Genomic DNA, 13,170 nt, shown 5'->3' with positions numbered 1-13,170 from the left:
AGCAGTGGGATCATGGTGGATCCATAGACCAAGCAGCGGGATCGTGGTGGATCCGTGGGCCAGGCCTGCCTCCTTCTCATTTGGGCCAACCTAGAGGAGGATACCAGAGGCCCCAGAACTCTCCCTCTTCTCCTAGGCAGTCATGGTCTCCTGCCACTTATTGACAGGGATCCTGAGGAAAGTCCTATCCCTTCAGAGAACCTCAGTTTCCTTGTTTGCAAGATGAAAGATGACAGTATCAGATCAAAAGGGGGATTCCCTCTGCCCTGTGGGGCCTCTTGTGCTCGGGATCCCAGGGATGTTTTCAGAAGACACAGATGAGGGTTCCCCCTGCTCTGGCTTGGCATCCCTTTGGCATTAGCTGTCCATGCTGGGCAGCTCTGACAGGCCCTCCTCCATCTCTTTTTTCCAGAATGGGCAAATTCCTGGAGAAGATGCTGGAAGACTTCTCTCCAAGGTGAGGGTCAAGGGGACTGGTTTGGGAGTGGAGGAATGTGGGCGAGGGAGGACCTCGAGCTCAAGCAAGGACAGGGGGGTCTCAAGCCTTCCAGCAAGAATAAGAGGCTGTGCTCATATCTCAGCTCCACCCTGAAAATAGGATCTCCTCTAAGGAGGGAAGCAAGGAAGGAAGAAGGAAGAAGAAAGAAAAGGAGGAAGGGAGGGAGGGAGGAAGGAAAGAAGGAAGGAAGGAAAGAAGGAAGAAAGGAAGGAAAAAGAAGGAGGAAGGGGGGAGGAAGGAAAGAAGGAAGGGAGGCAGAGAGGAAGGAAAGAAGGAGAGAAGGAAGAAACAAGAAAGAATGGAGGGGGTGAAGAAGCAAGGAAGGAAAGGAAAAAAGGAAAAGAAGGGAAGAAGAAAAGATTTGTTAAGTGTTCTGCATTAAATGCTTTACAAGTATTACCTCATTTGATCACAACCCTAGGAATTAGGTGCTATCATTATTCCCATTTTTACAATGTGGGGAAAACCGAGGCAAACAGATTAAGTGACTTGGCAAGGACCACACAGCTAGTGGGGGTCTGAGGCTGGATTTGAATTCAGATCTTCCTGAGTCCTGATCCGCCATGAGGCTGCTGACCTCTGAGGAGTGAGTGGGCATTAGAATGGTGGGTGCTGGAGCCAGAGGCGTGTTAGGAGCAGAACGTCAGTGTTGGAGACAGTCGGAGAAGGGACGGTGGATCACTTGGAGTTGTGTGGATCACGGCGTCATGTGGATCACGGCGTTGTGTGGATCATGGTGTATGCATCTGCGCTGCAGGTGGTGGGTCCAGGAGTAAACGAGGAAGTGCCCTCTTAAAGTCCCCTGTGTTACCCTCCAGGGCAGAGCCGCTGTTAGAAAGCCTTCTGACACTCCTGTCCCGCCCTCACCCCCCACCACTCCAAGTTCCTTGTCCTTCCTCTGCTCCCCAGAGGCTCTGACTCAAGGGGTTTCCAGTCTGGGTGGGGAGCCATGATCCTTCTCCATGAGGGTCTGGGGAGAGGGGACTGTGTTGAACAAATGGGGAAACTGAGGCTGGGGAGATGGGTTTCCTGTCAGTCACTGAGGCTGCTGGGGGGGGCCTCTTCTGTGGTTTACTGAGTCATTGAGATTATCTCTATGATGTGGGCTCCAAGAGATGGAGCCCTCCTTGTAGACATGGACCCGCCCTTCCCAGATTTAGTGCTTCTTGTTCTCCAGGTGTTCCTTTCCCTCAGAAAAACGGAAGCCCAGAGGAAGAGGATTGACTTGAGTGAGGTCCCACAGTTAGGGAGCATCCTGGACAGGCCTTGAACCTCTCATTGGGCGGAGTCGGGGCCCCTCCTTCACTCCCTCCTCACTGGTTTTTGGCGGCCTAAGGTGACCTCAGAATTTCCTCTCCCCTCCTCCTTCTGTCCCCACAGACTGGACCATAAAGGAGACCTTTGGGTCCAGGGTGTGGCCCCCATTCTCCCACTGTAATAACAGGTTTGGGGAGGGGGGGGTAGAGTTCCCAGGAAAAGGGGAGAGGCTTATTGGTGACAGTTATTGAGGGAGAAGCGAAGCTGCTCTGGAAAGGGAGACCCCAGCGTCAGCGGCTCTCTCTGGAGAGGCAGGTGGCTGCTGGGCTAACTCCACGATAGTCACTGAGGCCTGCAATGGAGGAGGGGGCAGCCAGGGAAGGAAGGGGCAAAGGAAGCTGCCCCACTGAGCCCCTGGGGCATCCATCTGGGGTGGGGTGACCTCGGTAATCAGTGACCTGCCATTGGCTGCAACTGAGGAACACAAGATGTTGGGCCCCAGGGCTGGGCCCTGGGTGCTGGGCCAGGATGTGAGGGAGAGACAGGGTCTGGGCCAGGGCTGGTGGGGGACAGGAAGTATTGGGCCACAGTGAGGGAGATGGGTCTGAGCTAGGGCTGGTGGGGGACAGGAAGTACTGGGCTACAGTGAGGGAGACGGGGTCTGGGCCAGGACGGGGGGACAGGAGGTGCTGGGCTACGGTGAGGGAGACGGGCCTGGGCCAGGACTGGGGGGAGGGGCAGGAAGTACTGGGCCACAGTGAGGGAGACGGGGTCTGGGCCAGGACGGGGAGGGCGGGGGATGACAGGAGGTGCTGGGCTACAGTGAGGGAGACGAGTCTGGGCCAGCACTGGTGGGGGACAGGAGGTGCTAGGCCAGAAGGTGAGGGAGATGGGTCTGAGCTAGGGCTGGTGGGGGACAGGAAGTACTGGGCTACAGTGACCCACCCCTTCACCTTCGATAGAGTGCTTGCTGAGTATTCAGCATTCTGCCGCCTCTCCGGTACCCACGTTGCTTTTTTGCTTGCTCAGATTAACTTCCTTTTAGGGATCTTTTTGTTTCCACAACTGTGGTCACTGTAGCTAGATATCTTTCTGTTTCTCAGAATTCCTCATGTTTTTAATGGCCATATGCTTGCCCCAGTCATTTGTCTCAACATTCTTCCCTTTGATTCCAGTTCTTGGCTGTCACAGAAGGAAGTGTCAGATCTTTGTTAGTAATGTTCCCATTTTACAGATGAGGAAATTGCCCTCCTCAGTACAATGGGAAGGATGCTGGCTCTATACACAGGCCCTGGGTTCAGATCCTACTTCTTAGGCTTATTACCTGTGGAACTCTGGGCAAAGCATCTCATCTCTTTCTACCTCAGTTCTCTCATCTCTAAAATGAGGAGTTTGGATTAAATGGCTTCTTTTTTTTTTTTTAATTTTTATTTTAATCTTTTTAAGAGCTAGTACCTGATCTCCATAAGCTTATATTCCAGTGCGGGAAGAGAATGGTCAAGAAAGTAGAAACTACAGAGAGACTTTCTGGTCCAGAAAGAGATGGTGAATGAAACATTTTTTGTTGCTGAGTCCTTTCAGTAATATCTAACTCTGTCTGACCCCACTTGGGGTTTTCTTGTCATAGACACTGGAATGGTTTGCCATTTCCTTCTCCGGCTCATTTTACAGATGAGGAAACTGAGGCAGGAAGACTTAAGTGACTTGCCAAGTTTCTAGATTAAGGATACACTGTGATGCTCAGAATGGTCTGACCAATTCACAGTCAGATTTCCTTTTTCTTAGCACTGGGGAGAACAGACCCCTTCTACAGGAAGGAAAGATCAGGATTGAAAAAACCCAAGTATTCTACCCTACTGCCTGCCCCTCCCAGAGCAGGCCAGCCTCCTCTCCCTCTGAAACAATCTATTGAGGCCAAACCAGGGAGAAGTCTCCAGGACCTAACAGCTAAGGACCCCTGGGACTGGGCAGAGGTGGCAAGAATTGAGAGCACATGATCTGGGAGTAGGGTCAGTGAGCCTGCCCTGGGTCAGAAACAGGGTGACCTGCTGGATTCTCAGTCGGAAGAAAGAGTTGGGGACGAGTCCCTACAGCTTAATTAATGAAAAAACTCTGGGTGAGTCGCTTCCTTGATTCTTGAGCCTCAGTTTTCCTAGCTGTCAAATGGGGATATTATGATCCACTGGAGGTCATAGAGAGGGAGGTGCTCTGGGAATGGGACATTGCTCTGAAAAGGTCACCTTCACTTTGGGTGGAGCAGCCCCTTCTATGAGGAAGTCCAGGGTGGTGGTTACCCCCTGGCCACGCCCTCCACCCTGCCCCTATTCCCAGGGATGGGATTGATTGCCCATTTGTGTGTGAACAGTCTCCCTTGGACTTTGCTTCTCCTGTTACCCAAATGGGGGGTGGGGCCTGGGTGTGGCAGGAGGGCCCTCTGAACGGTTTCTTGGCAGGTCCTTCCTGACCCAGGTGTTTGGAAAGGGTGGAGTTCCCCAGGGTAGTCCAGCAAGCATTTATTAAGCTCCTACCAGTGTATTTGCAAGGCAGTGGGCTCCAGGGGTGACTTGGGGGGCCGAAACAGGCAAGCAGAAACCTGATTATCTGAGCAGGGAGAGAAAGCCCACTGGTGGAGAGACTTCTAGTCAGAAGTCCTGGGTTCAAGTGCTGACTGATGTTCCCAGGCGGCCTTTCTCCTGGGCAGATGAGAGCAGAATTTGCATATTCTCCTTTCCCTTGGACATAGGTAAATGTCCTTCTGACCTGTGATTTTACTGGATTTGAACTAGAAGGGAGCTTAAAGGCCATGTGGACCCAACTGCCCCGTTTTCCTCCCCGGGGGAAGACTGCGCTCCAGAGAAATGAAATTATTTGTCAAGGTGATAGTGGAAGCCAGGGCCTCTGACTGCAAATCTCGAACTCTCTCCACTGGACTGTGCTTGCCGGGGGCATTCTGTTGCCAGCTAGTGACTTGGTGGCTAGAGTGTTGGGCCTAGGATCGGCAAGACCTGAATTCATTTACTAGTCATGACCACTAGGATGGTCATCCTAGACCAGTCACTTTCCCTGTTTGTCTCAGTTTCCTCATCTATAAAATGGGGATCATGATAGCCCAGGGCGTTGTGAGGATCAAATGAGATAGTAATTAAGTGCTTAGCATAATGTCTGGCACGTCAGTAGGTGCTATATAAATGTTATTATACTGAAATTATTATTTTTAATGATACAAATCCTGACCATCCTATGTGATACATAAGGCAATTAAAATTAAATTTAAATTAAAAAAGCAACAACAAAAACAATTGTACGCTAGGGGAGAGGAGTATAAATAAAACTTCCTCCTTCCAACTAGTCTCTGTAGTTAATTTGGCCCATCATTCTCTGTGTTCAGTTAGACAACAGGAAATGGAAAATCTGAGTTTGAATCTTGCCTTAGATGCTTAGAAGCTGTTTAACTTGGGCAGGTTGTTTAAACTCTGCCTGCCTCAGTTTCCCTATCTGTCAAATGAGTTTAATAATAGTTCTGTTACTGCCTTTGCACCTTTGTGCTTGAATACATCTAGTACCACTGTCTGCCCCCAGCTCTACTCAGCCTCTCTGGACATTTCCACTCAAGTTGATGGTTCTAAAATCCTCAAGTTCATTGGGAAGCATCGGGGGAGAAGGGGGCATTCTGCCCATCAGCAACCTTCTGATGCAGGAACTCCCTGCAGGGAGGGCCAGAGGTCACACCCCACTTTAGACTTTGCAGTTCCTGTTCTAGTGCTCCCATCGACCCACCTTAATGTCCACACTGTTGGACTTAGCATCAGGAAGATCTGGCTTCCAATCCCCACTCAGATGCTTGTGAGCTTTGTGACCTTAAGCCTGCCGGCTTTTTGGAACGTCTGATACAGGACTGACAGTCCTAGGACTGTCAGGAGCTCAGATGAGATAAACGCATCACAAACTTTGGTTATTAATCATGACCCTATTTGGGGTTTCATGAAAAGAATTCTGGAGTGGTTGGCCATTCCCTTCTTCAGCTCATTTTAGATGAGGAAACTGAGGCAACCAGAGTTAAGTGACTTGCCCAGGATCATACAGCTAATAAGAGACTGACTCTAGACCCTGTGCTCTGTCCACTGTGCCAGTCCTGTATTAGGGGTTTTTGACTGTGGGCCCATTGATTCCTCAAAGCATCCTTGGATGGATTTCAGAGAGCTCTATGAATTTATTTTTGTTTTAAATATTTTGATAACTATACTCCGTTTGTATACTCTATTCTATTTCTAATCCAATATACAGACTTTCCCCAAAAGTCTCAGCGTAGTTCTAAGTTAGCTCGAACCTTATTTGAGACTTTTGGAACACTGTATTTTCTTTTTTAAAAAATATTCTGAGAAGAGATCCATAGGCTTCACCAAACTGAACCAAAAAACAAGGAAGCAACTCCCAATCTATGTGAATGTCAGTAATTACCTTCATGTAGAGGTCTACCCAGTATGCTTTGTAAATGTATACATCTTTTGGCAAATATATACATCCTAGATTTATGTTTGTTTTGTGTCACCCTCGATAAGGCACAATAACTGAGCACTGGCCCTCGAGTTGGAGGCTGGAATTCAAATCCAGCCTCAGATATTTCCTAGCTGTGGGACTTTAGGCAAGTCACTTAACCTGTCTGCTCCGGTTTTCTCAATGGTAAAATAGAGATTATAATAGTACCCACCTCCCAAGGTTGTTGTGAGGTTCAAAATATTTATAAAGTGTTTAGTAAAGAGCCTGGCACACAGTAAGTGCTTAATAAGTGTTTTTCCTTCCCTCACTTCCTTCTCCTTACGGTATTATGGCACTTGGGCTGTCCATAGATTGTCCTTTACTCATGAATCTTGCTTAGCCTGCTTCCTCTTGTCTCCTAGATAATACTGTTTATGTCACTTCTCATTACCAAGTCATTGCTGGTTCCCTCTTATTCACGCCATTTTTTTCTCTTGGTGTTCTGCTTGGATTCTTCAGAAATGATGGAGTCCTGTGATTTGTAAGCAGAACAGTGGAATTACAAATACTGGATTTTTTGTTGTTTTCTGGGGTAGCTCGGGCTCTTTGGAAGTACTGGGCATTCCCCCAAATTAGCTCTAGCCCCTTCTCTTCATTTCTGTCCAAGAGGTGCTTCCAGTTGGGCCCGCTCAATGGGCTGTTGTCCATCTGGAGACACCTAATCATCTGAACACAGGCGTTCTTTGTGCACTTGATTGTTCCGTGGGTGGAACGTTGGGCCTCCCTATTTCCAGATTGTGCGGTCATAGATCTCGATTGATTCCATACGTTCCCCATGAACAAGAACCCCTCGATGAGACCCCACCCCCTTGCAGGAATCCCGCTTTCATTCACCTTGCATGACAAACACTTTCTGCAACAGTGGCAAGCCCTTTGGCAAACATCGTCTCCTGGTTTTACACTTCACTTGACATTATCAGACACTGAACAGTTAATTCTTCAGGGCATCTCTCTCAGAGAATCTGCAGGATCTTAACTTGTGCATGGACGGCAGGGAGCCTTTAGGGTTGAATTTACCAACCAACCGTAGGCAAAGCGGATCTAATATTGTCTGCCCCCTTCCGTCAGCCGTGGCCGTGAGATGCGGCCTGCCACAGAGTACTGTTTGTGAGGACCTGCTGTCGCTGCCTCCCGCCTTTACCAAGGACACCTTGACTAGACAAGCAGGTCTTTCTCCCCAAGATTGCTTTGTGATGAGACGTTGGTTGTGTGAGCTAGACCGGTGACTCATCCAGCCAAGATCAAATGTGAACTGCGCTCTCCACCGCGCTGCTTAGTGAATAATGGAACCAACCTGATATCTCTTTCAAAATTAGATTTTTCTTCAATGAACAAAAAATAATTTTCTTTCCTCATACACTAAACTTTCCTCGTCTCAAATTGGAAGCAATAGTAGATGTCCCAGGGCTCTTAGAAAGTTAATGAGATTGTTTCTAAAAGCATTTTGCAGATTTTAAAGCTCTATGTTACGAGGGTTCTTTCTTTGGCTGCCCCCATACCTGCAGTTTTCTCCACTTTATCTCCACTTCTTGGTTTTCGTTCATGTCCCAGCTAAAATTTCACCTTCTGTCACAATCCTCTGCTGATCTCCTTTAATGTAAGGGCCTGTCCTCTTAGATTATTCCCAAATTTTCCTTCTTTTGTACACAATTGTTTGCAGGTTGTCACTCACATGAGGTGTGAGCTCCTTAAAAGAAAGGACTGTTTTGGCTCGGCACATAGTAGGTGCTTAATAAATGCTTGCTAACTGGTTGACACATAATATATGTGGATAGATCTAAGGGAGAAATCAGATCCCTAACAAAAAACATGGCGGGCACAGAGATCAGTTATGAGTCCTTGATCCTACAGGGTTTTCATTCTGGATGTAAATGCAAAAATTCAGAGAAAACAGGTACAAGGAAGGAATATGGGGTGGGAGTGGGGATGGTCAGAAAAGACTCAGGAAAAAGGTGCTTGAGCTAAACCTTCAGGAAAACCAGGGATTCTCTAAGGCAGGGGTGAGGGGGGAGGGCTCTCTAGGTGTGGGGCACAGCCAGAGCAAAGGCGCGGAGGTGGGAGGTGGAGCATTAGAACTGCACTGGAGGGGTGGTGGTCGCTGTCGTCATTGTAGTAGTAAAAGAAAAAGTGGAGGAGGAGGAGGAGGAGCAGTAGTAGAAACACTCCTTTTGGTAATGGTAGTTATGGTCGTTATAACAGCTAACACAGGGCTTCCTTTTGCTGTGAACCCTCTACACCCTTGGGCCAGATGCGGCAGCTGAGGACTGTTCATCCCCCTCACTCGGGGCTATGAAGTTTCTTTATTTAAAGGCCCACAAAACAAAGTGTTTTTTTTGTTTTTTTTTTACTATAGTCCAACCCGCCAACAGTCTGAGGGACAGGGAACTGGCCCCCTATTTAAAAAGTTTGAGGACCCCTGGTCTACACGGTCCATAGACCACTGAACCTAGAGTCCAGAAGACCCTGATTCAAATTCAGCACCAGACATTAAGCCTGCGGGCCCGGGTTTAACTTTTGTTTGCCTTAATCCCTTGGAGAAGAAACAGGGGAGGGGGCATGCCGGGGTCTCTGCCAAGAAAACTCCTCTGAGGCTCTCGAAGAGTCAGACGCACCAGGCACGGCGCTCAATGCTTCACAGTTATCGTTTGATCTGATCTTCACAACAACCCTGCTCAACAGGCGCTGTTATTACCCCATTTAGCAGATGAGGAAACTGAGGCGGAGCAAAGTGACTTGGCTCATGGGCCTCTGAGGCTGCCCGGGAACTGGGGAAGGGGAATCTTCCCGGCTCCAGCTCTCTGTGCACTGCGGCACCCTCTAGTGATCAGGTTCTGACATACAGTAAGCACTTAATAAATGCTCGTCTAGTTCACTATTTCTCTGTTGTGAGAAAACGACGGTCTGGAATAGAGAAATGGCTTGTCCAAGAGGGGACCAGCCAGAGCAGGGCCAGGGCAGACCCTGCCCCTTTGGGCTGGACTCACGTACAGATGAAAGGACTGGAGCCCACGTTCTCAGGGAGCCCCCTGAGCCCCGGCCCGGGCAGTCTAGTGAGAGAGTTGGGCATCCTAAGAGAGCGTTCTAGGGAGAGCGAGCAAGCTCATTGTTCCTCCCGAGGGATGATGGGAAATGAGTGACAGAGCTCTGCCGGGGTCTCATTGTAGGCCGGGGCCTTGAATGGTGGCTTAAAAGAATTTGACAGCCAGAAGCATGGTTATAATAATAATAAAATAATAAGTGAGGATTTTGAAAATGTTATGTGATTTTCCTCAGCTAACAAAGGGTTCCCAAATGTGGTGTGTCTTTTCTTTAAGAACCTGGGAACCTAGTATGGTCTGGTGGAAAGGGCCCCAGCTCTGGAGTCAGAGGTCCTGGGTTCAAATATGATTCTCCTACTGAAGAGCCAGGTGGCCCTAGTTACTTTATCCCCAAAGCCTCAGTTTCCTTATTATAAAATGGGAGGGAAAGAACCAGATCTATTTGTGTTTACTGGATCTTCCTGTAGATAGAAAATTCTTGGAGAGGAACTCTCCTCACCAAGCAGATTCAAACCTCCCCGAGATGTCAGTCTAGAGAATCATGGAGACTGAGAGAAAGGAAGTGATTGGCCAGGATCTCACAGCAATAGTTTTCAGGCAGGATCTGGGCCTGAGATCAGCTCTCTGTCTGCTACCTCAGTGCTCTGAATTGTTTTCTCCCTCTCCTTGTTTCCCTTTCAGTTCCATATCCTGGGTTCTAAGGGCCTTCCAGCTCTGACATCCGGGTTCTAAGGCCCTCCAGCTCTGACATCCAGGTTCTAAGGGCCCTCAGAGTAAGAGTCCAGTCAGAGGACTTGAGTTCAAGTCTCTCCCTCAACTGGTGAGATTTTGAGAATTCCTTCTTCCCTCCTCTGGCTTCAGTTTCTCCCCTTAGAAGTCTGGGGGTAAGGTGGACTTGCCCTCCACGGCACCTCAGAGGTCCCTTGCCCCTTTTTCCCCAGGGCTTAGGCCCGCCACCAGGGGCACTCCCTCCCCATCTGTAAGCTCTGTCCCTCAGCAGAGCCCCTTGGGGGCAGCCCCTGTTACACTTAGATGCTGCAGATGGTTTTTATCAGACACTCCTCGTTGACTGCCGCATGAGTCCGCCCTCAGGGTCTGAGCTGGGAGTGGAGGTTTCTTTGGCATCAGGGACCAGGTGGTCCAAGCTCCCTCATTTTACAGAGGAGGGCACCGAGCTGTCTGCCCTCACCCAAGCGGGACCAGTGGGACCCGGGTCCTTTCCTCTTTCTGGAGTCCTTCAGTCGCTTTTCACATGTGCCCTCTCTTCATGCCGCCATTTGGGGTTTTCCTGGCAAAGCTCCTGGAGCATTTGCCATTTCCTTCTCCAGCCCATTTTACTGGTGAGAAAACTGAGGCCGACGGGGTTACTTAGCTGCGTGTCTGAGGCTGAATTTGAACTTGGGTCTTGATGCCAGGATGGTGATTCTGGGCACTCTGGTGCCACCTAGCTTCCATGAGGGGAAGTGGAGGAATCTGGTTTTGCTCAGGGTTCAGCTCAGGGGCCATTTCTATCGGGGTCTGCCCCGCACCTCGTCCCTCCCACCCAGACCCAGCCAGACAGTGTGGCTGGCCCGAGGACGGGGGCTTTCATTTTGTCCCTGCACCCAGGCCCTTGGCCGGTGTTCCAGGCAGCGTTTTATAACCTACAAATTTTATAGTGCTTTCCCACAAAGGCAGCCTGGGAGATGCATTTGGGGGATAGGTGGGATTCTGACAGGCAGAGAAAGGTGGGTCAGACGCCGACGTTCCTTGGGGAGCACCGGGCCATGGCCTCTGAGCACAGGGCTTGGGGTAGGGCTCCCTTGGCTGCCTTGGATGCAGCTGTAGGCGAGCAGGAGGTGGCGCCCCAGGTCCGGGGTTTCCCTGGATAGGGACCTAACCCCTGGCCAGGGGCTCCCTCCGACCCCTGGGTCTGGGGTCTCCTCTGGGATAAGACTTAACTTCTGGCGGGGCTCCCTCCGAGCCCCTGGCTGGGGTTCCCTCAACCCTCCTTGGGGCTGTCCCCTGGGTCTGGGGTCTCCCCTGGGATAGGGACCTAACCCCTGGCCAGGGGCTCCCTCCGACCCCTGGGTCTGGGGTCTCCTCTGGGATAGGGACCTAACCCCAGGCCAGGGGCTCCCTCCGACCCCTGGCCGGATCCCTCTTTGAAGCCAGCCACAGCTGTCTATTTTCAGAATCTTTTTCTTCCTCCCCCCATCCTTTCTCTTCCTGTTTATGAAAGCCTGATCCCACTCAGCAGAATGTGACAATGGGCTCCTTCTCCCAGGTGCTGGAGGGGCTCAAGGAGCCGGCCCAGTTGCCCCCTCCCCCAGTCCTGGGTCCCAGCTGTCCCTCTCCCCTTCCCAGGGAAGGGCCATCAGGACTGGGCCCCCAAGGCAGACATCCAGTCCAGGGCTCCCGCTGGCCGGACATCTCCCAGCCTCCACAGCAAGGCTTCCTCCCAGTCCTGATGTTGGAGGGGGAGGTGTGCAGGGTCTGGAACCCCGAGAGCTCAGGTCACGTCGCCTCGGAAATGGGACTTGAACCCAAGCATTTGTGGTGTGGCCCAAGGCTTCCTGAACTTTTCTCCCTCAATACCTTTTTTCACCCAAGAAATTTTTGTGTGTAGATATAAAACAGGTACACAAATCAAACATTTACCACGAATCATGATTTTGCATTACATTTGATTCTGAGACCTGGGTCCCAAACCAGAGTTTAAGAAGCTTTGGTTGAGAGGCCTATAACTCTCCTCTGGGAGCCTTACAGAAATGCCGGCCCGAGGATGCTGAACTCCCGAGTCAGTCCCCTCATTTTTGTGGGCTCCAGTTTCCTTATTTGAAAAATGAGAATATTGGACCCTGAGAGGTTGTATACTGCCGTATTACCCCCATTTAACAGAAGACAAAACTGAGATTCAGAGAGGTCTAAAGTGACATCATCATCCACAAGCATGTAAGTGCCTACTGCATACTAAGCATTGGGCACATAAGAAAAGGCAAAAATACAGTCCCTGTCCTCAAGCAGCTTTTAATACAATGGGAAAAACAAGACAGAGACAACTCGCAATGTAGCTGGGCGGTGATCTCAAAGGGATGGGCTTAGCATTTGGAGAAAATTGGGAAGGTTCGCTCAGGATCACAACTAATAAATTGTTTTGTTTTGTTTTGTTTTGTTTTGTTTTGTTTTACTGTCACCTGGGGCTGAAGCCCCATGAGGATGAGGGCGTGAGAAGCTCATTCCCCCCCTTCAGAGTCCCTTAGCCAGACAAACAGAGAATCTGATTCAGATTCAGAGCTCTTCCAAGCTCCTCCTTCCCTCTCTCCTGGTGTCTTACCCCTTAGGGAATAGAGATTGGTTCTAGTATACTGTAGGTGCTTAATCAGTACTTCTGGACTTAAGTCTTGCCGAAAACCCTACTTAGGCCTGCAGCAACCACACTCCCTCTCTTAGAAGCTTGGGCCCCGGAGTTACAGTTTTAATGTCTCTGGAAGAGTTTTCTGATTGAGTCTCACCAGCTGGGTGAGCTGGATCCAGAGCTGCCCCTTTCCCTGGGCTTCCCTTCTGCGAGAGGTAGAGCAGCTGTGGCCCGAACCCCTAGGCCCAGCTGTGGACCCTCACTTGCTGTATGGCTAGATCCCCCCCCCACACACACACACGCACACACCAGGAGGCTGCAGAGGCTGATGGTTGGAGGGTTATAATTAGAGAGAGGAACGGCTGTTTTCAAATCCCACTCCTGACACCTTATGGTTGTGGAAGCTTGGATGAGGTATTTAACCTGGCAAGCCATTGGTCTGTGAGAGAAGAGATCAGGCTGGGCAGCTCCCTGGCTTCCAGCGCTGGTGGGCTGTTCCGGCC

The 13,170-nt window shown here is 50.1% G+C and overlaps 2 protein-coding genes across 2 annotated transcripts in view; one reads left to right on the top strand and one right to left on the bottom strand.

The window, feature by feature from the left end:
* The window catches only part of PRKD2 (protein kinase D2), a 143,162-nt gene that overhangs the window by 61,762 nt on the left and 68,230 nt on the right, over positions 1-13,170 (bottom strand). The gene's annotated exons all lie outside the window — the stretch shown is intronic.
* Positions 1-13,170, top strand: part of LOC100923157 (ribosomal protein S6 kinase alpha-1) — a 56,984-nt gene that overhangs the window by 6,920 nt on the left and 36,894 nt on the right. The window contains 1 exon segment of the mRNA XM_031963908.1: positions 413-457. Within this exon segment, the coding sequence (XP_031819768.1) occupies positions 413-457 (45 nt within the window).

The sequence above is a fragment of the Sarcophilus harrisii genome, chromosome 3 (assembly GCF_902635505.1).
Source record: "Sarcophilus harrisii chromosome 3, mSarHar1.11, whole genome shotgun sequence".
In the NCBI taxonomy this organism is placed as follows: Eukaryota; Metazoa; Chordata; class Mammalia; order Dasyuromorphia; family Dasyuridae; genus Sarcophilus; species Sarcophilus harrisii.
This window is presented reverse-complemented; position numbering and strand designations above follow the sequence as displayed.